Below are 24,580 nucleotides of genomic sequence, written 5' to 3'. Positions count from 1 at the left end.
CAGCCGTGACCTCACATACCTGTTTAGAAAGCATGACACGCAAGGATTAGAAAAGAGCCAAGTTGATCTGGACACAAACGGTCCCCAGCAGGGACACTTTGCACCATACCATCCAGATGTTACCTATAGCCACTTGCTTAATGCTTGCCTGTGATGTGAAGTCCTGGGAGAAGATGTTTGTCTGCCATGGATGGAAGCTCAAACTCTCCCCTAAATGGTGCTCTAGTCCAGTCAATTAAGGTAACTAGATAAACATTCAAAAAACTTTTATTTTGAAGAGGAGCTTTTATCGATGTTTTCAGAAATAAAACCACATTTTAAAATTGCCTGCCTTCTAACATTGCAGTGCTTTTCAAAAATTTGATACTATCACCTGAACTTTGTGAAAAAATTGTTTCAAATAATTTGCTTGGATCTCCCATTTCTTCATCCCATGTCCTGTTTCAATTATCATAGATCAATGGAAAAAAACAAAAATGACAAAAACAAAACCAAACCAAAAACATTGTCTCTTGTCCTTACAATCTTGCGCCATGAATTACAGGTTAGACAGGAACGAGGCACAGCATAACATTACCAGTTACTCACAATAACCATGCTCCAGGAAATTAAGAGTCCATGGCCCTAAATGTTCTGGTTTCCATGAAGTTAATGATTTGGTCTCATGTCTTCACCTAGCGATTCAAGTGACATTGCCTAAGAGACCCAAAGCAGCTTTCATTATGTAGAGTTTTTATGAAAATCATGGCACATAGGAAAAAAAAGAGCAAAATATCTCATAAACATGAGACTAGTTGGATTTTCAAGCTTCCTGAAGCACTAGCGTTCTGCAAGCCCAGAGTTTACCTGCCGGCAGTCTGCTTAGGAATACTCCCTCCCTGCAGCAGCGCCCTGTACTCATAACAACCTGCATCTGGAAGAGCTGTCAGAAGAAACTGAGTCTGGAATTGAGCTATTGCAACAGATGAGGCCCTTCAGAGTCATCTCTCTTGTTAAAGGCGATTAAAGGCGAGCCAGGGCATTTTCCCAAGAGAAAAACAATTGCCAAAGGTTGAAACACTCCAGAGGTGGCTCCCAGTGCTTGGCCTTTCACCGGAGAAGAGCTGCAGCCATGTCCTTGGGCTACAGAAGCCAACACTTGTCTTCCCACACACCCCAGATGTTGCAAGCCAATAGCCTGTTACCTGTCTGTGTTTACACTATAACCGTGCCTTGGTTCCAGTTTCAGAGAAGGAAACCCAGTAATTTAATAAATGGAAAGTAGATGCAGTAGAAATTAAATATCACGTGTGCAAAAAGAAAGCTCTTTTGACCACATTCTTTAACTGAAGGTCAAAGGCTATTTTCTTGGCCAAAGAAATGCCTTGATCTATGGCTCACTGGTGAAAACCAGGCTTCAAAATCACTGGAGACAGGTTTTTATAACAATTTGTCAATTGTCCAAGGCACTCTCAGAATACTTGTGATATAAAGAAATTAATAGGTTTAATTCGCTACAGTAGTAAAATCTCATATTCTGATCATGCTTATGGCAGTATGTAGTGTAAGCTGAGAGCTGCACAGCTGTTACGTGTTCAGGAAAAAGCTGGGACGTATCTATGGTCCACTCCATGCTGCTACAACTAAGTACCTAAGAACGGGTGATCTGCAACAAACCGAAATGTGTTTGGTTTACAGTTCTTTCCAGTTTTGGAGGTTTGGGATCCTGAGGACATTCTTGGTAAGTAGCTTTTTGCTTTGCCATCCCATAGTAGAAGGACAACAGAGAGAAAGAGCAGTCAGTCATTATTTTATTCAGAACTCACCTATATGATAGCTTACCCACCCCGTGATAATAGCAGCACTAACCCAGTGCATCAGGAGAGCCTTTGTGACCTACTCACCTTTCAACAGTACCTACTCTCAACACCTCTGCACCAGGCAGTCAGTGTCCAATACGTGAACTTTGGGGAAGAGAGTCAAATTATAGCAGCAGCTTTGTGGGTGACAAAATTAAAGAGGGTTTTCTGAAGAGAAAAATGACTCTCTGTTGATTGGAAACCTAGTTAAACAGCGAATATCTACAGAACAAAGACAAGAATGGTCCAAGGAGCTGCTTGAGCAAACATTGACTTGGTGTTTGCTATCTTTTGCCCTGTAAAACTTAAAAATGAGGAGAGAGAGAAACATTGATTTTCTCCCAAAGACTGACCTGGAAGTAAGTATTCAGCTGTTCAGGACATGGTGAACTCACTGTGTTAACTGCAACAAGCAACCTTCCCCACTACAGAAACAATCACCTTCCACTTGCTCCCTGGAACGGGGGTGACACAGATACCCTGTCCCCACCCTATTATTTCTTTCCCATACTGAACTGGGGAGACCTTTAAAGGGTTCAGACTCTTAGGAAATCAGGAAGCTCCTATGGAGTTCTTCATAAGACGATAAGTTATTTACAATACTGAATTCCCTGGGTCCCTTCCTCCCATTCCCAAGAGTTGGAAGGACTAACTCAGAGAAACAACTCTCGGGAGATTTTTTTTGTAGTGGGTATAGAGAAAGGTAATTAATTAGTCTCAACAGTAAGTTCACTTAAGACACATCCCTTGAAATGAGCCAAACTCCAAAATGAGAGGAGAAATCATTTCTCCTAAGAGTATTAATTGTTTGATAATAGTAGATTGCCTGAGCACTTTTTTTTGAGTTGTTAAGTCATTGTATTTAGTTTCTCCTGTCCTTAAAATATGCTACATTTCAGATTACAAACTGTTTACATAATGATCCTTAATTTCAAACCAATCTTCCTCAAATGAAGATTTTAAGAAACTCACAGGGCAGAAATGCTTGTGGAACATTCTTAACTATATCACTCAAATACTGACAACAGTTAGAAAGAAGATTGACAGAATAAACATATTACATTTTGCAAACTTGTCCATATTGTTAAAGTGATCAAGAAAATGTGAGCATAGTTTGAGCCAAACAGTGCCATGAAGGGATAGATTTTTTAAAATGAGTAAGTATATGTATTTTTCTAGTAAAATTAGAAATAAATGAGGTATCAAAATAATATAGTGAGTATAATACAAATGATAAAGGTTAACATGTTGAATAAATTTGAATTTCATTACAAAAATCATTTCTATAAGCGAGGGCCTAAGAAAGAAGTCACTAAAATGGCTGCTGCATGATTAGAGAGGTCTTATTGTAGGTAAGAGAGAGAGAACGTCCAGAGGCATGTAGGAGAGGCCAGAGCACAGAGAAAAAGAAGCCGACTGGACATGGCCATGGCTACTGGAGAAAGTGTGACTAAGGACTGCAGGTGTCTGGAGGCCAGCATGGGCTTTGATATGGAACCACAGGTGTTACTCCAAGTGGCCCTTTCTGGCTGGCAGAAACCCATTTCCACGAGTGGCTTGTCTCTGAGAAATGCTTGATATGTCAGCACAATTAGCAAACTCTTCTATAAGTCGCAAACATGTGAGCTGAGCCACAACTATAGTGTCATATGCGTTCACTGCGACATATAAGTGATTGCGCTATTATAGTTTTCCTTCAGACCTCACAATTTCCACCTAACATAAAGCAAAAACTGTCAATGATTCACCAAGGTTTTGTTGTTCCAAAGAGACTCGATTAGCATACAAAGTAGTAGGTTTCATTATGACGTATTCATACATGCTTTGTTTGGTTGTTCCTTCTCCGGGTTCCCACATTTCCCCTCCCCACCCCTTCTTTAAAACCTCCACATCATCTCTCATGGTCCCCCTTCTGCTTTCATGACATAAACCCACTCACTCCTACATAAATGCACACACGGAATAATTAGAAGCTCACACATATGAGCAAGAACATGCATTAATTGTTTTTTTTTCTGAGTCTGAATTACCTTGCTTAATGTAATAATTTCTGTATACATCAATTTTCCTGAAATTTTATAATTTTGGTTTTCTTCATAGCTGAATAAAATTCAGTTGTGTATATGTGCCATGTCTTCATTATCCATCTGACCATTGATGGACATCTAGGCTGATTTTCTCTCCTTGCTTTTGTGAATAGTGAATGATTAATGTGGATGCACAAGAATCTCTAGAGTAGGATGCAGAGTTCATTATGGCCAGCAAATGCCATAATGAAACCTGCTACATGGTATTTAACTATTAAAAGACTTTAAAAGGAAGTCAATACATTTTAAAAATACATTTCAAAGACTCCTTCCAAAATAGTTCATTAACATCAGTGCCCCCAAGCCTTGACAGCAACTTTCACATCAATGTCTGCTCTCAGGTATGGAGATCAGGGAGTAAAGGGAAGAAGTCAAACCCCAGTATGTGTGTAGTTCATTCTTGTCAGGTAGGAAATCTGTAAAGGTTTGATGCTTTTTAAAATTTGCTTTATTGAGGTGTTACATACATCAAAATTCATATTTTTGTTTTCTATGCTTTTGGTGTTGTTTGTTTTTGTTTTTCAAGATAGGCTTTCATCGTGTAGCCCTGGCTGTCCTGGAACTATGTAGACCACGTTGGCCTCAAACTCATAGAGATCCACTTGCCTCTGCCTCCTGAGTGCTGGGATGAAAGGTGTGCACCACCACTGCCTGGAATTATACTAGGTTTTTTGTTTTGTTTTGTTTTGTTTTGTTTTTTGAGACAGGGTTTCTCTGTGTAGCCCTGGCTGTCCTGGATCTCACTCTATAGACCAGGCTGGCCTTGATCTCACAGAAATCCTCCTGCCTCTGCCTCCGGAGTGCTGGGATCAAAGGCATGTGCCATTGCCACCTGGCCCTTTTCTAGTTTTAATATAGCATTTTTGTTAGTTTCTTGAGAATCTCATATACATACACTTATACATATACTTACAATGCATTTTGATCAGATTTGCCTCCTCTCTCCTCCTAACTCCCTCCAGATTCATGTCTATTTCTCTCTCTCTCTCTCTCTCTCTCTCTCTCTCTCTCTCTCTCTCTCTCTCTCTCTCACCACTGAGTCCAATTAGTGCTGCCCATATGCACATGGGTGTGGAGCCATCCTCAGGAATATGATTGCCCTACAAGGGGTCATACCCTTAAAGAAAAGTGACCCCCCCTCCCCAAGCAGCCATCAATTATCAATAGCTACTCAGGTAAGGTGGGCTCATGTGTCCCTCCCCACTCCATTCTGAAATGTTTACTACTTTGGTCTGGTGTCTATTAGCTTCCCAGCCATGGATTCCTGGTCAGATTTACAGTATCTTATCTGGTTTATGTTCCTCTGTGAAGTGAGCTTTAATCCAACAATGAATCAGTTGGTTAGCCCTATAGCATTCCTACCACTATTACACCATGTGAATATCTTGTCAAGACAGTGCACACTGTGGCTCACAGGGTTCACAGGTGGTTAAGAATGTTGTTGAGGGCTGGAGAGATGGCTCAGCAGTTAAGAGCACTGGTTGCTCTTCCAGATGTCCTGAGGTCAACCACATGGTGGCTCACAACCATCCGTAATGAGATCTGGTGCCCTCTTCTGGCCTGCAGGCTTACATGCAGGCAGAATACTGTATACATAATAAAGGTTTGTTTGTTTGTTTGTTTGTTTTAATGAAAAAGAATGTTGTGGACTTTTCTCCCCCAGCAATCTGTATAACACCTCTGGTAATGTAAAAGATAGCCAACAAGGAGGGAGTTTCCTAGTCAGTTCTAACTTTTAACTGGATCCTGAAGAAAGCAGTAAAAATTGATAAGAGACAGTCATTAGATAGAAAACATAGAGCTGTTTCTGGAAAGAAAAAGAGTGTATCACTTAGTAAACAATGTAAATAAACCTTAAAATGATCTGACTTGCACAGAAACATACTACAGTTTTTGTACAACTGTTTTAATTGATAAATATTTGTTATGCATGTTTCTGGAGTACATTATGATGCCTTAACTATATATAGTAGAAAGATAATCAGAAAATCAGATTGTAAAAAGCACCATTGGCAAAAATTGTTAGCAATAACAAAGAAAAGCTTAGATTGTTATTTCCACTTCTTTTTTGAACTACATTAATTATATTTAATAAGTCAATACTTTGAAATTTAAAGAAAAATCTCATCATGAAGTCTTTTTCTCACTTAAGAAGATGAAGCTCTGAGACACAGTATGCATAAATCAAAGGAGAGGTGGAGGGTGGGGGTGGGGGAATGAGGTGGGGGATGGGATGGGGTGGGGTGGGAGCAGAAGAAAGTCCACAGAGACAGCAGAACATCTACAGACTTGTGGGAACCGAACAACTCACTAATGAATGAAAAAGTAGGTCAAGACAGAATCAAGAAGGAAATTAAAACCTTTCTAGAACTGAATGAAAGCAAAAACACAACCTATGGGGCACAGGGGAGGCAATTCTAAGAGGCGAGCTCACAGCAATAAATGCCTACATTAAACATAAACTGGAGAGACTCCATATCAGTAACTTAATGATACACTGAAAACTCTAGAACAACAAGAAGAAATAATTCTCAAACCAAATAGATGGAAGAGATAATTGAATTCATGGTTAAAATCAATGAAATAGAAACAAAAAGCACACACACACACACAAAAAAAAATCAATGAGTTGAAGAATTATTTCTTTGAGAAAATCAACAAGATTGGCAAACCCTTAGCCAAGTTAACTAAAAGATGGAAAGAGAAGATCCAATTAATAAATTTAGATACGAAAATGGGCATCACAAGAGACACTGAGGAAATTCAGAGAATCATAAGGACATACTTTAAAATCTGGCTCCACCAAGCTGGAAAACCAAAAAGAAATGAATTCCTTGATATATACAAATGATCAAAGCTAAATCATGATCAAATAAACAATGACCCCCCCCAGAGAAATAGAAGCAGTTAATGAAGGTCTCCAACCAAAAAATAGCTTAGTGCCAGATAGATTCAGCACAGAATTCTACCAGAACTTAAAAAAAAAAAATCAATGCCAATACTCCTCAAATTAGTCCACAAAATAGAAACTGAAGAAACATTTCCCAATTCTTTTTACAAACCCATTATTACCCTGATATCAAAAAAGGACCACCCAAAAGAGAAAATTATAGGCTAATATCCTCCTATGTGAACATAGATGCAAAACTTCTCAATAAAATACTTGCAAACTGAATCCAAGAACACATCAAAAAGATTATTCAACTAATCAAATCAGCTTTATTCCAGAGATGCAGGGATGGTTCAATATACATAAATCATTAGATGTAATCCACCACATACACAAAATTGGAAACAAAACACATGATTATGTTGTTAGATGCAGAAAAGGCCTTTGATAAGATCCAACATCTCTTCATGATAAAAGTTCTAGAGAGACTAAGGATACAAGAATATTCCTCAATTTTATAAAGGCAATTTACAGCAAGCCCACTGCCAAATCAACCTAAATGGAGGGAAACTCAAAGCATTTCCACTAAAATCAGGAACAAGATAAGGCTGTCCACTCTCTCCACACCTACTCAATACAGTACTTGAAATCTCAGCTAGAGCAGTCAGACACCTGAAGGAGTTCAAGCAATAGAAATTGGAAAGGAAAAAGTCAAAGTATCTTTATTTGCAGATGATACAATTTTATACAAAAAGACCCTTAAAATCTCCACCAGAAAATTTCTACAGCTAATAAATACTTTCAGCAAAGTAGCAGAATACAAAATTAACACAAAGATCAGTAGCTTTCCTATATATAAATGATAAACACACTGAAAAAGAAATCAGGGAAATAGTACCTTTCACAATAGTGCATCTATCTACCTATCTACCTACCTATCTGTCTGTCTATATCTATCTATCTATCTATCTATCTATCTATCTATCTATCTATCTATCTACCTATCTACCTATCTATCTATATCTCTATATATAATATGATATATATATATATATGATATAGATATTCTGGATATATCCAACGAAGTGAAAGATTTGTATAATAAAAAATTAAGACATTGAAGAAAGAAATTGAGGAAGACACTACAAGGTGCAAAGATCTCCCATGCTCATGGATCAGTAGAATTAAAATTGTGAAAATGGCCATTTTACCTAAAGAAATTTACAGATTCAACTTAATCCTCATTAAAATTACAACATAATTTGAAAATAATTCAATTTCATATAGAAACACACACAAAAATCCAGGATAGCCTAAAGCAATACTGAATAGTAAAAAGAACTGCTGGAGGTATCACCATCCCAGATTTCAAGTTGTATTACTGAGCTATAGTAATAAAATCAGCATGGTATTGTCACACTAACAGACATACTGATCAATGGAGTTGAATTTAAAGCCAAACATAAGTACCAAACCTAAAGACACCTGTTTGTTTGTTTTTCCAAAGAAACAAAAAATACACAGTGGAGAAAAGACATCTTCAACAAATGATACTGGCCAAACTAGATGGCTGCCTATAGAAGAATGAAAATAGATCCACCACTATTGCTGAACAAAACTCAACTCCAAATGTATCAAGGACCTCAACATAAGACCACACACTCTGAATCTGATAGACAAGAAATGGGGACTAGTCTTGAACTCATGGCACAAGAAAAGACTTTCAGAACAGGAACCCAATAGCACACACACTAAAAAACAACAATTAATGAATAGAATGAACCTTGTGTAGCCAAGAAGTTTCTGTATGGTGAAGAACACCATAATTCTGGCAAATCAGCAGCCTACAGAATGGAAAAAGATCTTTACCAAGTATATGTCTGATAGAGGGTTAGTATCTACAATACATAAGAAACTGAACATCAAGAAGACACCCCAGTAAAAACTGGGGTACAGAACTAAGTAGAGGGTTCTCAAAAGATGAAATACAAATGGCTGAGAAATACTTAAAGAAATGTACAATGTCTTTAGCCATCAGAGAAATACAAATTAAAACTACTTTGAGGCCGGGCGGTAGTGATACACGCCTTTAATCCTAGTACTCAGGAAGCAGAGACAGGAGGATCTCTGTGACTTCAGGTCCAGCCTTGTCTACAGAGTGAGTTCCAGACAACCGGGCTACACAGAGAAACCCTGTCTTGAAACAAACAAACCAACAAACAAGCCAAAAAACTACTATGAGATTTCATCTTATGCCATTCAGAATGGCCAAGATCAATAAAACAAATGGCAGCACATACAAGAGAAATATAGGGAAAGGGGAACGTTTACTTATTGCTGGTGGGAGTGCAAACTTGTACAGCCACTGTGGAAATCAGTGTGGCAGTTCCTTGGGAAGCTAGGAATAGATCTACCTCAAGACCGAGCTCTACCACTCTTGGGCATCTACCCAAAGGACTCCACACTCTTCTACTGAGATACTTGCTCATCCATGTTCATTGCTACTCTATGTATAATAGGCAGAAATTGGAAACAACCTAGATGTACATCAACAGATGAATGAATAATGAAAATGTGGTACATTTACACAATGGAATATTATTCAGCTGCTAAGAAAAATGAAACTGAAATTTGCAGGTAAGTGAGTGGAGCTAGAAAAAAAAAATCACCCTGAGTGAGGTATAACCCAGACACAAAAAGACAAATATTGTATGTTTTCTCTTACATGTGGATATTAGCTTTTAAACCTTCAGTATGTGTGCTACAATTAAAATAAGCACAGAAGTTAGGTACCTAGTAAAGGATGGTGGAGGGTGAGAGGAAACTCAAGGGAAGGGAAATAGAATAGTTTGCTTTGGAGTGATAAAGGGGAAACTAGGAAAGAAGTATTAGAGAAGGGACGGAAATGAGGGGTAAAGGAGGAAATATGGGGAGGGAAAATTAACACTAAAGGCCATTTGAAAACCATATGGAAACCTACTACTGTAGATGCTTCCTAACATACATACTTATATAAAAGGAGTCTAAATGGAATCACCATATATTTATGGGAGACATTGTTTCAACTAGATATTTTGCCATCAAGTAAGACATCCAGTGCCCAAAATAGGTTACATCTCGTTGAGTCATTGACCAAAGGGGCCCCATGGAAACCCAACATCACATGTTATTGCCCTGCCTGTTGGTTACTCTCCACAATTTGATGGTAAGGCCCTGTTGCCAAATACAGCACTTCCATACGTCATCGAACGCAAATAAGTTGAGCTGGTGCCTAGAAACTTCACCCCTGCTGTCTAGTATTTATAATTCTTGAAGGAACTCTGCCTGCTACAAGAGGAGAAAGGCAATCATCAATATCACCAGCCACAACTCCGTGACCTACAACAGTGACCACCCTGGAAGATAAGCTGATGCAATCATGACACAAACGTGATGGGAGTTACCAATCACTTTTTCACTGGGTTTGAGGCCACTCCATGAGATGTGACCCACACCTGGCACTACTGTTATGGCCAAAAACTTGAGATTAGATTGGTCACAGGCCGAGGGGGAAACCCATCGCTATTAGTCTGTTAAAAGAACATGGCATTAAATGAAGGCTGCCTCAATCAACTCTCAAGAAGGTTGTATCAACAAGAGAAGCTTCTTGTGGTAGATGGATTCACGCAGAAACCCACAACTGGACAATGCAAAGAGTGTAAGAGACCTTGGAGCCCTCAGTCCTAAATGGGATGTCTTCATCATACCCCTCCCCTCAAGGCTACAGGGAGCTGTGCAGAAGAGAAAGCAGAGAGATTGCAAGAGGCAGAGGTGATGGATGATTCCAAGGAAACAGTGTCTTCTAGACACAGAGACTGTAGCAACATGCACAAGATCTGCACAGGTTCAAACCTATAGTGGTTCTAGCACTGAGATGGGGCAGTGGACACAGGCTCCCATCCCTAACCAAGAAGCTATCTGCTCCTGATATCTCCTGGCATGGGAAAAACCTGTTTTCTCCAATGGAGTCTCACAGGGTATATCAATCACAATTCAGGGCAGGACTATTCTCAGGAGTAGTTGGCCAATACAAAATGAACTCAGTGGTTCATTTGTTGACTCTGTCTCATTTTGCTTTATTTGGGCATTTTCTGTTTTATTGGTCTTTTGCTTATTTGCCGGTGGCCGTTGTCAGAGGGGTAGCAAGTGTCAATTAAAGTTCAAGATGTCAACCCACCACTGCCTGTAATGTCATATGTTTATCTCAGGGAAACATTCCATTCTACTGGGTATTTTTACCTGAAGATTATTATGAAGATGATTTCTACCTAAACTGTACTACCTAATTGATAATAATAATGTTGGTTTATACAGATTTTTGATGAATAAAAATATGAACAAGGAAGTGTCATACTGCTACAACACATGGGTTTCTATTGAGGAGCCATATAGATTGTGGCTTAGGTTAATGATTAAGGATAACAGTTGAGTCCCAAGAACCAAGTTGGCTCAAATTCCTTTTATCTTAATGCTGAGAGATGTGTTCACAGGTTTCAGAGTGCATCATTAGCTGAAACAAAGTCTTAAAATAACTTCAGGTTAGATTAGATTTTTGGATAATAGCTTTGAGATGTAAAAGCCCAGGAAACAATCTAAACATCACCAAGACACATACAAAGCAGGCCCAATAGTTGCTAGCTGACGTACTTTCCTTGCTAGGCTTGATTGATGATCAAAGGTAATGATTAATTGCTTGTACCCATTCCTGCCCACAATCTCCTGATATAAGGAACTATTGATGAATAGATATGCACCCCAAAGATTTAAAGTAGAGCTGACTGATTGTTTTTATGTATAAAAGTTTAGGTTTGTGATTCCTTTAAGATCCCTTCCCTTATAAGATTACCTTTTAAGATAAATAATAAAATGATTGATTCTTTCTTTGTAACCACAATATGAAGCTTGCCAACAAAAGAGTTGGCTAAGAAAAAATTCTCCTTGCTTGCTCATGATCTGTTAATCTGTAACAAATTACTTAGATGTAAATGTATGTGGGTTATCGGGGTGACTTTGTTTTTAATCATGTAAGGAAGATGAAAAATATGTCTTTACCTGTATTCATTATAATCATTCACTTGAAAAATAGAATGTAACCACGTTGTGACTCCTGCATTGCCTGAAAGATTTTGTTGGGGTATATAAGCTGTAGAAAAAAAGTATGCAGTAGAAGAAATGAGAAGAAAAGAGAAAAACAGAAAAGAATAAAAAAGGAAACCATCAAGAGAATGTGAGTGTCTTTTTCCCTAACCCCCTGAGATAAAAAAGTCTAGTATGAGCTGATGCTGTAGATTTCCATTTCAGCCCTGTGCTGCTTAGAGGCTGGCCCCCCAGGCAGTGATACTTATTTATTTTTATTTTTGTTTTGTGGGTTTTTTGTTGTTGTTCCTTTGTTTTAAGAGAGAGAGAGACAGACAGACAGACACACACACACAGAGAGACATATATATATATGTATATACATATACATATATATATATAGAGAGAGAGAGAGACAGAGACAGAGACAGAGAGACAGAGAGAGCAAAGAAAGTTCAGTGGGTGGAGATGGGGAGAATTTGGATGTGGAGGGAAAATTGATCAAAATATACTGGATTCAATTTTTTTTCAATTAAAAAAAGAGAGATTGTTGCTTTTGCTGAACATGGTGGTACACACCTCTAATGTCAGCACTCAGGAGGCATGGTTGATGGAGAAAGTTTGGGGAATGCTTGGAAAAGTGTATGTTAAAAATACTGACCTCTCCTGGTAGTAGTGGTGGCTCACGTTCCAGGATAGCCAGGGTGGTTGTTACACAGAGTAACTCTGTCTCAAAAAAAACAAAAGAGAATTCTGATCCCCAGCCAAGTTTTGGAAAGTCTGTGACTCATAGTAAGTTCTACTTCTAGGATGCACTGGTTTGTACAAGCCTGGTCCTCAGTAATTTTTGATGAGGGTGATAATTAATGCAAACACAGGACAACTCACTTTGAGAGGGAGATTCACAGCTGTTTGTGAGCACCTGCTTATGGAAACCAAAGTCATCAGTTCCGAGTGTGTGTCCTCTGCTGTGGCCAGCCTTCTTAGAGGCACTCTGCTACGGGAAACATCAAGGGGGAAGGTGCAGGTGACTGACTCAGCAACTCCTATTCAGACAATAGCTTAAAGGGCGAGCCCCTCTTATGGGGAGCCAACCCATGCCTGGGACAAAAGGCTGTGATTTTTACTGATGTTGATGTCTTCCAATCTGAAAAATACAAGTCATAAATGTGACAGCTTTGAGCAAAGGCCACATGTGCTGTATCACTTTTTTTTTATGTCCACTACATTGTGTGCAGGCTGTTTAGTGTCTTACTAGGACTAAAATAGGTCTGTAGGTGCCCTGCAGTTGAGGATAGTTGATAAGCGTAAAGGCATCCCAGAGCAACGCCTACAGATGGGGAAAGATACTTCCCATCTGAAGATGCAGGGTCAGCTCAGTCTCAAACTCAAAGGCATTATGCTTGTCATCTCTCCTTGATCACAAGTTCTTACACAGTTACCTACACACCCAAGATAGCAATGATACTCAAATCACGTCTTCAGGTTGAGCATCCTCTGTCTGAAAAATCCAAAATCTAAATTTCCAAAATCCCAAGCTTTTTGAGCACCAACATGACACTCATCATAAGTGGAAAATTTTACCTCTGACCTCATGAAATAGACCATAGGCAAAGCACAGGTGCACTAAAAATACTGTATAAAATTACTTTTAGATTATGTATAAGGGATATTTATGAAATATAAATGAACTTCATTTTAGCTTAGAGGTTCTTCCCCAAGTTATTTCATCACATATATGCAAACACATTATAACAATGATCCAAGGCAATTCTAGTCTCAAGGACTTGGACAAGGCTGCTATGGCCACCTTGTGCTGGTCAAGTGTCCCTCTCACTTAAGAGTCTCCAGCCCCTTTCTCCCATCCCAGGAACTTCCTCACTGCCCCCTTCACATCCTTGTTCCTCAGAGTATAGATCAGGGGGTTGACACTGGGTGTGACGATGGTGTAGAAGAGAGTGAGAAATTTGCCTTGATCTTGGGAGTAGCTGTTGGCCGGCTGCAAGTACATGTAGATGATGGTCCCATAGAAGAGAGAGACCACAATCAGGTGGGATGAGCAGGTGTTGAAGGCCTTCCAGCGCCCTGCCGTTGACTTAATCCTCAGCACCGCGGCAGCAATCATACCATAAGAGAGAAGGATGAGAGAGAGGGGCACCAGGAGAAGGACCACCCCCAGGACAAAAGCACAAGCTTCCACAAGCATAGTGTCTTCGCAGGACATGGCAATAAGGGCAGGCATCTCACAGAGAAAGTGGTCCACCCTTTGATGTCCACAGCGGGAGAGCTGCATCGTCTGAGGACACATGACAAATGAGTTTAGGAAGCCACAGCACCAGGCCACACTCACCAGCTGTAGGCAGAGACGTGGGTGCATGACCACTGTGTAGTGCAGGGGCCGGCAGACGGCCACATAGCGGTCATAGGACATGACAGCCAAGAGAACACATTCAGTGGAGCCCAGCACCATATAGATGTAGAGCTGAGCTGCACAGCCATGGTAGGTGATGCTCTTGTCTGGTCCCCAGAGGTTCCACAGCAGCTGGGGAACAATGCTTGTAGTAAAGCAAAGATCCAGGAAAGACAGGTTCCCAAGGAAGAAGTACATGGGCATGTGGAGCCTGGAGTCTATGACTGACAAGAAGATGATGGCAGTGTTGCCCACCAGAGTTAGGACATAAAAGACTAAGATAAAAGCAAAGAGAATCATCTCCAGTCTCGGCCGGTCAGAAAAGCCCACCAGGATGAAGGCCTGATGGTAGCTCTCATTGTTCCTTCCCATCACCTTTACCAGCTGTTATGGAGAAACAGTACAAGAATGAGATAAGACAGTTAGTTATCTGACCCTCCTTTCTTCTGTAGCATGCACTTAACTAATATGCAAAGTTGTGTAACTGAAGCCCTTGAGGGGGAGAGGACTCTGCAGTTGCCCTCTTTGGAGAAAAAAAAAAGTGTATAAATAATGACAAATAAAGGAGGAAAAAGTTAAAGTCCATTAAAATAATATTCATTAGCTGGACAGTGGTGGTGCATGCCTTTAATCCCAGCACTCCGGAGGCAGAGCCAGGTGGGTCTCTGTGAGTTTGAGGCCAGCATGATCTACAGAGCGAGTTCCAGGACTGCCAGGACTGTTACACAGAGAAACCTTGACTCAAAAAATAAAACAAAACAAAAATAATAATATTCACTAAAATGCTGTTTGAAAATTCATCCCCAATGGATCAGGAGATTCCAGGAAAGAGAAAGCATTATAGAATTTTAGACATGAGAATTATATAAATATATGAAGTAGTATGTATAAGGGCATAAAGGATCAATTATTTCATGCTAAGAGATATAAAATTCCTATCAGTCACCGATGATGATTAAAGCCAGGGGAAGTACACATCAGGAAACTCCTTAAAGGTGTGTCATTTGCTTAAGATGGAATTTATTTTTCTTACAAGAGCTTACATGAAGAAAAGTCAGGCCGGAAGTGAGCTAAACTGCAAGCCAGACACTTACAGACCCGTCACTTACAGAGTCTTCACAACTCTTTCCTATGAGAGAAGAGCATCCTCCAAGATAAAAAAAAAAAAAAAGTTGAAGAAAAGTGAGCATGTAGTGACAACTCCATATAAAGGAAGATTCATGTGCCGATTAGAACCACTAGCTCAGGGTTAACTCCCTCTATTCTTTCAGTAGCCCTGTCTACTCTCACCCATCAGGACTGGGGTAAACAATGACTGCTAGCATCTCATTTCCACTGTCTGCACTTTGCAACCTTTCAGTAAAGCCATCAATGAGAAAAAGCCACATCTCAAAATCTACTGATGTAGAACACTTGATGTGTCTCTGGGCTCAGACAGACCCATACACAGGTTTACTGTTCAAATTGGATAGTTTTTTTTTTATTTAAGAGAGGAAGAGGAGTAGTGTGCTGTGTGTCTCAGCAGGAATAAAGAAATGGGTAGAAAAAAGACACAAACTAATGCACCTTAGACTCACTGTGCTCAGCTCAATGCACTTGCTTGTTTCTGAGTTGGATACTGCAGCTGTCTTCCAAGACAGAGTTCCAGATTGTAAGTTGGTGCTGGGACCTTCCTCTCTGGTGCTCCAACAAAGGGAAATTGTGGCAGAAATTGTATATCTACATATGATGGTCCAAAACTTCAGCTACTAGACTCATCAACACAGCCAAACTCATGCCAAAGTCTCCCTCCTTGTTCTTCCCACTGTGGAATACCTAAGATCCTGTTCTCTCTCCTTACCAATTCCTGAGGCCAGCCAGGGTTTTCCCAGAAATAAGGCAGCCAGTTCTGGAAACTTTTAATTTCTGGAAATTCCAGTGAAAATTTTGATAGAAGAATAAGCACAGAATCGTTATGGGACTCAACAACCCATTGACATGCTGATGGACAATTCAGTAGTGGAGTTTGGAAAAGAAATGACTAGCTATGGGCAGGCATGGCCAGGGATGGCATCTTCTACTATGGCTATGTGGGCAGCATAACATTGCTCAAATCACCACTGGGCACAGACACCTTAAGCTTAGAAGCCAGAAGACTGGCCCAGGGATAAAGGGAGACATGCTTAGTTCTAACAGCTTGGAGAATATAAACAACATTATTTTATTGGTTCATATGAAGTAAATAGGAGGAAATTTTAATAACCTGCTGATTTGGAGATTTGGAGCAGTCTGGAGACACGAGGAAAATCAGCACCTGTTTGTCTACAGAGTGAAATCCTTGGGGAATTACGTTCTCCTGTGGAGATTCACCCCTTCCCTCCTCCCTTCAAAGGCAGAACTCCCAAGGTAACAGTGGTGGCAAGTCCCCAGCATGCATCTCAGGGGCTCCATAAGAGAAAACTGATTTCTGGGTTGTATGTAAAAAATATTGGCCTGAATTAATAAAGCTAAAATGTTCACCTTTTATTGAAAACAGAATTTTCATATATATGAAATTTATATATATTATGTATATATAATATATTATATATATTTATATTGTATATATTATGTATATATATATATATCCTGATTATAGTTTCCCCTCCCTTAACTCCTCCCAGTTCTTATTTACCAGATCCACCCCCTTTCTGTCTCTCATTAGAAAACAATCAGGCATGTAAAGGATAATAATAAAATAATTTTTAAGTGTGGGGAGACAAGCAGAGTAGTGAGTTGGACATATACCCCCCACCATGGGAAGGATGGGGTGAGGGTGACAGGCACGGGGTACTCCAGAGAAGCCGAGGGGACACTTCCTTCTCTGTACACAGGTAACAGTACCAACCAAGAATATGGTTCACAGTGCAATGACCACAACTCACCATACAAGGTACCCCACTTCCCTTCCACTCACAGTGTGTGAATTCCAGGGACCAAAATGAACTAGTCTCAACTCTGACAAGGCAATCATCATATGGGAGCCCGGGCTCTCCACACAGGTGCCAAAAAATTAACTTGATTGCAAGTCACGTTTAATTTTTTCTTGGCTTGGTTTGGGGCGTTTTGAAATGAAATCTCACTATGCAGCCTGTCTTACCTGGAACTCACTATGTAGACCAGGCTGGCCTTGAATTCACAGAGATTTACATGCCTCTGCCTCTCAAGTACTGAAATTACAGGTGTGTGCCACCACAAATGACTTGCATTTAGTTTTTGTTTTTATTTTGTTTTGAGTAATATCAATACTGCTACTTGTTTGGAGATAGGAATTTTTTGATATGTGGAATATAAAATATAAACAGTATTTTGGATTTTAGTTATTCACATTTTACTCATCAGAAAAACAGTCTTGCATATATTTTGTAAGAAATGACTTAAGTGTCTAGTTTTACATATGAAGAAACTAGTTTCCAGTGATACTGACCTGCTTAAGGTCAAATAGCTAGTGGCTGATGGTTGTCCAAAGTAGAACCCGTTCTTAGACTATCTTTTTTACACTTCCCATTAAATTAGACAAAACAGAACTGGAACTTACTGAAATGGAAAATAACTAATGAATAATTCAAACTACGGTCTTCCAGGCTATAATAACCAAGTTAAGCCCTCTTTTCAAGAAAAACAGGGCTGGAGAAACAGGGCTGGGCGGTGGTAGTGTATGCCTTTAATCCCAGCACTCAGGAGGCAGAGGCAGGCGGATCTCTGTGAGTTCAAGGCCAGCCTGGTCTACAGAGCGAGATCCAGAACAGGTGCAAAGCTACACAGAGAAACCCTGTCTTGAAAAAACTAAAAAAGAAAAAAAGAAAAGAAAAAATATGCTTTTACCAAAAATGATTCAGACCTCTGCTTTATGTATATTCCTTCAGAGCATAGACAGTGTCTCCAGAAACGTCTGTAGATGAATTCGAGTATTTTCCTCACAGTGAGGCATTTCTTCAAAATGCTTCTGACCCTAGTTTCTGACTCTTCACTGATGTTTATCAGAACAGAAAAGGCAGTCCAGGGTGGGATGAAATTAGAGCTGTCAGCTCATTTAATTAAATTCAAGAGTGAGTAAGTAAGTATATTTCCCATGCTACCTGTTGCTCTTTTTTAACTTTGAAATTTATCTTTCTATGAGGAAAAGATACACAGAAACCTTGATAGACTTTTTCATGTTGTTAATATTGCCTTGTTTCCAGAGAGAGAGAGAGAGAGAGAGAGAGAGAGAGAGAGAGAGAGAGAGAGAGAGAGAGAAGTACAAAGGGTCTTTCAAACAGTACTCTACTGAGCATAAGCACAGGGGTGTGTTTTTTCAGATAGAAGAATTTAGAACTAGTGACTCAGTTTACAAAGGGAGAGATTAGAGAGTAAGACCAGTTAATGGGCTCCCCAGACTGCTGCAGAACACGGCCTCAGTCAGTTCTAAGATGTCTAGCAACATCTTGTATAGCTGGATGCCTTAACTTTATACATTATGCAAAAGTTTGCAGAGGTTAATACATGTAAGATTATTACATGCAAAGAGACCAATAAAGACTCTTTTTGTGCAACATACATTATATCTAGACCACCAGCACATAAAATGGTCAGTGAAATGCTTTTGATGTTTCTGCTACTTTTAATCAGTATCATTCAAATGAAAAGCTTGCCATTTGGGCAACCCTGCTCTATGAAACCTTGGTCTATGTCTATTTGCTCTGATTAAATGATTTAAAATATTAATTGGCTGAACCAGTAAACTAAGCACTCAGAATTAATAACACAAAATGCACAAATTTATGACATAAATATTTTAATAAAATATGAAATGTACAATATATAAAATATTGAAAATATTTTGTATCCTGATGACTTTACAAAGTAAGGAAAATAAAATCTATGCAGAATACGCAATCTAAAATAGTGCCAGCCAGGCAGTGGTGGCACACGACTTTAATCCCAGCACACAGAAGGCAGAGTAGGTAGATCTCTGTGAGTTCAAGGCTAGGCTGGTCTACAGAGCAAGATCCAGGACAGGCACCAAAACTACACAGAGAAACCCTGTCTCAAAAAACCAACCAACCAACCAATCAACCAACCAACCAAACAAATAAAATAGGGCCAAACATATTGACTTTGCATGTTTTTTTTTTCAATAAACCTTCATATATACCCCAGGTGGTCTGGAATTTACTAAACAGCTCTGGCTGACTTTCAACTTGGGATTCTACTATAATACCCTATGTCATTAGGATTATAGTGTGTGTGCCACCACACCCTGGTAAATATTTTCCTTCCTTCCTTCCTTCCTTCCTTCCTTCCTTCCTTCCTTCCTTTTCCTTCTTCTTCCTTCCTTTCTTTCTTTCTTTCTTTCTTTCTTTCTTTCTTTCTTTTTTTTTTTTTTTTTCTCTTCTTCTTTTCCTTCTTTCTTTCTTTCTTTCTTTCTTTCTTTCTTTCTTTCTTTCTTTCTTTCTTTCTTTCTTTCTTTCTTTCTTTCTTTCTTTCTTTCTTTCTTTCTTTCCTGAGACAGGGTTTCCTTGTGTAGCCCTGGCTGTCCTGGAACTCACTTTGTAAACCAGGCTGGCCTCGAACTCAGAGATCTGCCTGCCTCTGCCTCCTGAGTGCTGAGATTAAAGTGGTGCACCACCACTGCCACCCACATTTTTCATTTTTAATATATCTAAGCAAGCTCTGGCACTGGAGAGATTGCTCAGCAGGTAAGAACACTTGCTGTTCTTGAGAGGACCTGGATTCATTTCCCAGAACCCAAGTGGGAGCTTACAACTGTCGCTAACTTCAGTTTCAATGCACCTGATGTCCTCTTTCAGCCTCCACAGTTACCAGGCCTACACACAATGCACATCAGATGTGCAGGCAAAACACGTGCACACAGAAAGTAAAAATAAATAAATAAATCCTTTTTTAAAAATCAAGAAAAACAACCTGCTCATGTCTTTCTAAATAGGACAGTGTTTTAATCACATACAGAAGTTGTGATCCTACAAAATAGTGACCCTCAAGATACAGGAAACACACACTTAAAGAAACTTGGTACACATAGCAGTATATAAAGAGTTGTATAGGCCAATAAATTATTTTATTGTAACAAGAATGGCCACTTCTCTTGTTAAAGAGATAGGCTTCATTGACAGTTTTTGCTCTTTCTTCATTCCTTGGATTTCAACTTTCTACCATATGCTAGTTCCCACCCATCCTCCCTAAACTTGATAGAACTGCTTCTACCATTGGAATCCACACTCCTCGACCTGCAAACTCTAGACCTTCGCTGTCTCTATCACCAGCCACCTCGTATGATGCAGAGAATAGGGGAAAGGTGGGGGTAGACCTGCAGGGCACAGGCATGTACCGGACTTTGCGGTGAAGGAAATCTACCTTATGCTTTAAGGAAATAAGGAGAATACAGAGGAAGAGGTGGGTGTGCTTCAAAGGTGGCCGGAGGCTGAGGGGAAGGGTTGTGCCCTCTGATTGGGAGTGGGGCTCTCATGGCTCAGCACCAGCCCACCTGGGTGGGACAGTCATGGTGTCCAAGGTATTTTTAAAAAGAGACCAGGCAGCTGACCTTCAAAATTCTTTGAAGGTTGATGATGAGAGAGAAATAGTGGAAGACTGCAGCAAATAGAGTTTACAATGTAGAGAAAGGACGTTTCTAGGAAAGTGATATTACAAAATATATTTCATCCAGATGTCAAAAAGTTGCCCCTATAGCAAAAAAATAAAAATCTACCCAACAACAAAAATCCTTCTCAGTGTGAGGTTGAAGGGATTTGGTTATGTTTAAAATACACTGTCTTCATTAAGGTAGACATCAGACTGTCCATGTCACACTCTTTGTTGTGAATCCCCGGAACATAATGAGGTCACAGACTATCTCGATCCTGTCTTATGATAGATTTTTGGTTTGTGTTGTGTATGTAGTTCACTCAGGCATATTCCCCAGAGCAAAGATGATTCTAGACACAATAAATTAAAAGAAGCCAAATCCCACTAGCATACTCTTCTCTACAAACAAATCCTTAGACTTAATGATCTACACACGACAGTTAGCTTAGGTCTCAGAGGATGCAAGAAACAAACCTCAGAAGTCACCTCCCCCCCCATGATGCTCAGGATCACCAAATCCTCTTTCCTTGCTGGACTGTGGTGACTCTACCTTCCGATCCTCTGAAAAAGAACTACAGCTCTTTGACTGAGCTCTCAACTTTTCCACTGCTGGATCCTGACTAGACATCCCTTCCTGCTTCAGCTTGGGGTAAGTGGATGGCCAGCTCAGAGTGTGTAACAAGACTACCTTCTTCCCTAGTGAATCTCACAAAGGAACAAAAAGAACATTCTTTCGGTCACTGAGTGGGGGCTACTCTAGCAATAGGATATAAAAAATTATAAAAATAAACACTCCGGTGAGGCTGCCCTTCAACTAATCATTCTCTCCTTTCAAGTACAATAAATTCAGGACATGTTAAGACTCTAGTTCTTATGTGTTAGGCCACATATTTATATAAAAACTGTAAGAAAACAAACTAAAATTTCTGTCATCTCATATTACATGATGATACAGGAAAATAGTTTCATTAAAAAGAAAACCTGGCCAGGTGGTGGTGGTGCATGCCTTTAACCCCAGGACTCCAGAGGCAGAGGCAGGCAGATCTCTGAGTCTGAGGTCAGTCTGGTCTACATAGAGAGTTCCAGAACAGACAGAGAAACCCCATCTAGAAAAAAAAATATGAACCAAGTCTAAACTGATGGGTAGTATTTGAGAAAACAAATGGAAATAAATTTAAATTATAAGTAAAAGAAATATCACTTGAAATGATTATGGGTAGCAACAACTACATGTTTGTAAGAAAGAGAGGGGAGGGAGGGGAGGAGGGAGAGAGAAAGAGGAGAAGGAAGGAAGGCAAGAAGAATTAAATAGGAAAGAAAGAAAGAAGGAAGGAAGAAAAGAAAGGTAGGCTGGCAAGATCATCATTATGTCAACATTTGTGTGAAACAATGCTTAGAGAAATAATTACATTAATATGATAGGAGCTAATTGGATATTCCACTCTGGTTAAGCCTGGGATAAAACGATTCATTGGTGCATTTGCTAAAAAGCTGCTGCCGGCCAAAACTAAGTCTCAGGGAAGTGCAAACTCCCAACATGCTCTTAAGGCATAGGGACAGCCTGAGAGTAACTGGCATGGTAGAAGAACTAAATATATATAAACAAGGGCAGATGATAGGAAATTTCACAGAGAAAATGATACTTGACCTAGGAACCACAAAGGTCAAGAGCAAATGTTAAAAAAAAAAAAAAGACAGACACAGGAGCAAAGGAGGCAGGTGGAAGTCGGTGCTTTTGTTCTGAGGTTTTGACAGAGGTGGAGAGAATAACTGATGAGAGAGGAGGTAAGGGGGAGCACACAGGCCCTGGTGATGCTCTGAGGGTTCTTACGGGCGTTCACCTGGAACGGTAAGATAAGGACTGCAGCTTCTGAGGCCTGCTCAAGCAGATTCGTGTGGATAAGGCATTAGGCTGGTGCCTGTGCCAGCAGGGTCATTGAGGTGATAGATAACAGGTGGCTCCGTGACTGGACAATGAACTAAGTCCTGGAGTTCATGAAGGATTCTTCTCTTTGTACTACCACACCACTAAACCTAGTCACTTCTAATTGGTGTGCTCTTCCCTGGGGAAGACTAGCTCTCCCAATCTCAGGTTCCTGAGTTGCCTATAATTCTTTGTGTAGAGTTGAGGCCTCCAGGGCTTTCCCCCATCAACTTTGGCATGTCCATTGTTCTTGTCCTTGTTCAGCTGATGTTTAGGCAGCAGGTTGGAGAGACTTTATGTGTGTGCTTCTGACACTCCTAAGAGACACAGTCTCATAGCAAACTCTCTGATCTGACTCTTACAACCTTTATATCCCCTCTTCCAAAATGTTCCCTAGGCTGGATGGGTGCAGGAATGTATTGTACATGAATTCATCGGTGTTTGGGCTCCACAACTCTGCATTTCTATTAGTTGTGGTTTTCTGCCATGGTCTCCCTTGATGAGGGGTGAGGACTACACTTATCAGGGCATAAGGATAAATATTCAGCGTGTAGTTGGGGATCATGCTGGTTTAGTAAAGTGGCTGTTGTAGGTTTTCCTCCAGGAATCAGAACTTCACCAGCACTGAGTAGCTAGCTAGATTTCCGGGCATTATTCTCCTTTTGCTGAACAGGCCTTAAGTACAATTAGAGAGCTATTGGTTGCAGCCACAGTATGGGTGCCACCACTGCACTGCTGGGGTTATTGTGTCATGCTGGTCTTTTTTTTTGGTTCACAGGTCTCATAGCTGGGTAGGACTATTGGTTGCTTCATCCTTTGGAAGATTGCCTGAGTCTTCTGGTACCATGAAAATCTTCAGGGCCTTGTATCTTGTGTGCATGGTGTCTTCAGCAATAAAAATTTATCTTCTGCCGGGTAGTGGTGGCACACGCCTTTAATCCCAGCACTCAGGAGGCAGAGACAGGTGGATCTCTGTGAGTTTGAGGCAGCCTGGGCTACAGAGCCAGATCCAGGACAGGCACCAAAACTACACTGAGATACCCTGTCTTGAAAAACAACAACAACAACAACAACAAAAAAGAACTTACCTTTCATCTCTGGAGGGCAACCAAGGACAAAAGCAAAATAATTTGTAATGTTTTGGGAGTCTCTTGGACAACCCTGATCAACAACTCAAAAGAAGGTTTCTTGTGCCTAGTGTTGGGGTTTTTGCTAAGAGGTCTTCGGCTCCTGGAGGAAGCGTTGTCAGCCTGGATGAGAAATTTTCATTTAACCGTGTATGTTTACATATAGACTTAAGTCTATTATAGGTGTTTTTTTTTAAGGTAGATAGTTAATAGTATGATTCATTATGGTTTTTTTTTCAGACATCCTTACTGTTATTTGCCCTCCTCCCTCCTTCTATATTTATCTCTTCCCTCCCTAATGAGAGCCCCCTTTTCCCACTTCCCATCAGATCATTTGTATTCTTCTATTCCCCTCTCTATTGCTCCCCACACTCCTGCACTGGCAATGATCCATTTTACTTTCTGTGATTGCTACAGGGTATGGACTGAAAATTTGGAGCTAGAAAGCCTCCAATGAAAGAGGACATGTGACATTTGTCCTTCTGAGTCTGGGTTACCTCACTCAATATGATCTTTTCTAGTTCCATACATTTACCTGCAAAGTTCATGACTTCATTTTCCTTAATACCTGAATAGTATTCAATATATC

At 40.0% G+C, this 24,580-nt stretch overlaps 1 protein-coding gene across 1 annotated transcript; it reads right to left on the bottom strand.

The window, feature by feature from the left end:
- Positions 1 to 13,767: 13,767 nt before the first annotated feature.
- On the bottom strand, positions 13,768 to 14,715 carry LOC114682576 (putative olfactory receptor 2W6). The gene has a single exon (XM_028856520.1). It carries the CDS (start codon positions 14,710 to 14,712, stop codon positions 13,768 to 13,770), a length of 945 nt encoding a protein of 314 aa, XP_028712353.1. The 5' UTR covers positions 14,713 to 14,715.
- Positions 14,716 to 24,580: the final 9,865 nt, after the last annotated feature.

This window comes from Peromyscus leucopus, chromosome 8b, assembly GCF_004664715.2.
Source record: "Peromyscus leucopus breed LL Stock chromosome 8b, UCI_PerLeu_2.1, whole genome shotgun sequence".
NCBI classification, from domain to species: Eukaryota; Metazoa; Chordata; class Mammalia; order Rodentia; family Cricetidae; genus Peromyscus; species Peromyscus leucopus.
Note: the sequence above shows the minus strand (reverse complement) of the source record. Positions and strands in the feature narration are given on the sequence as shown.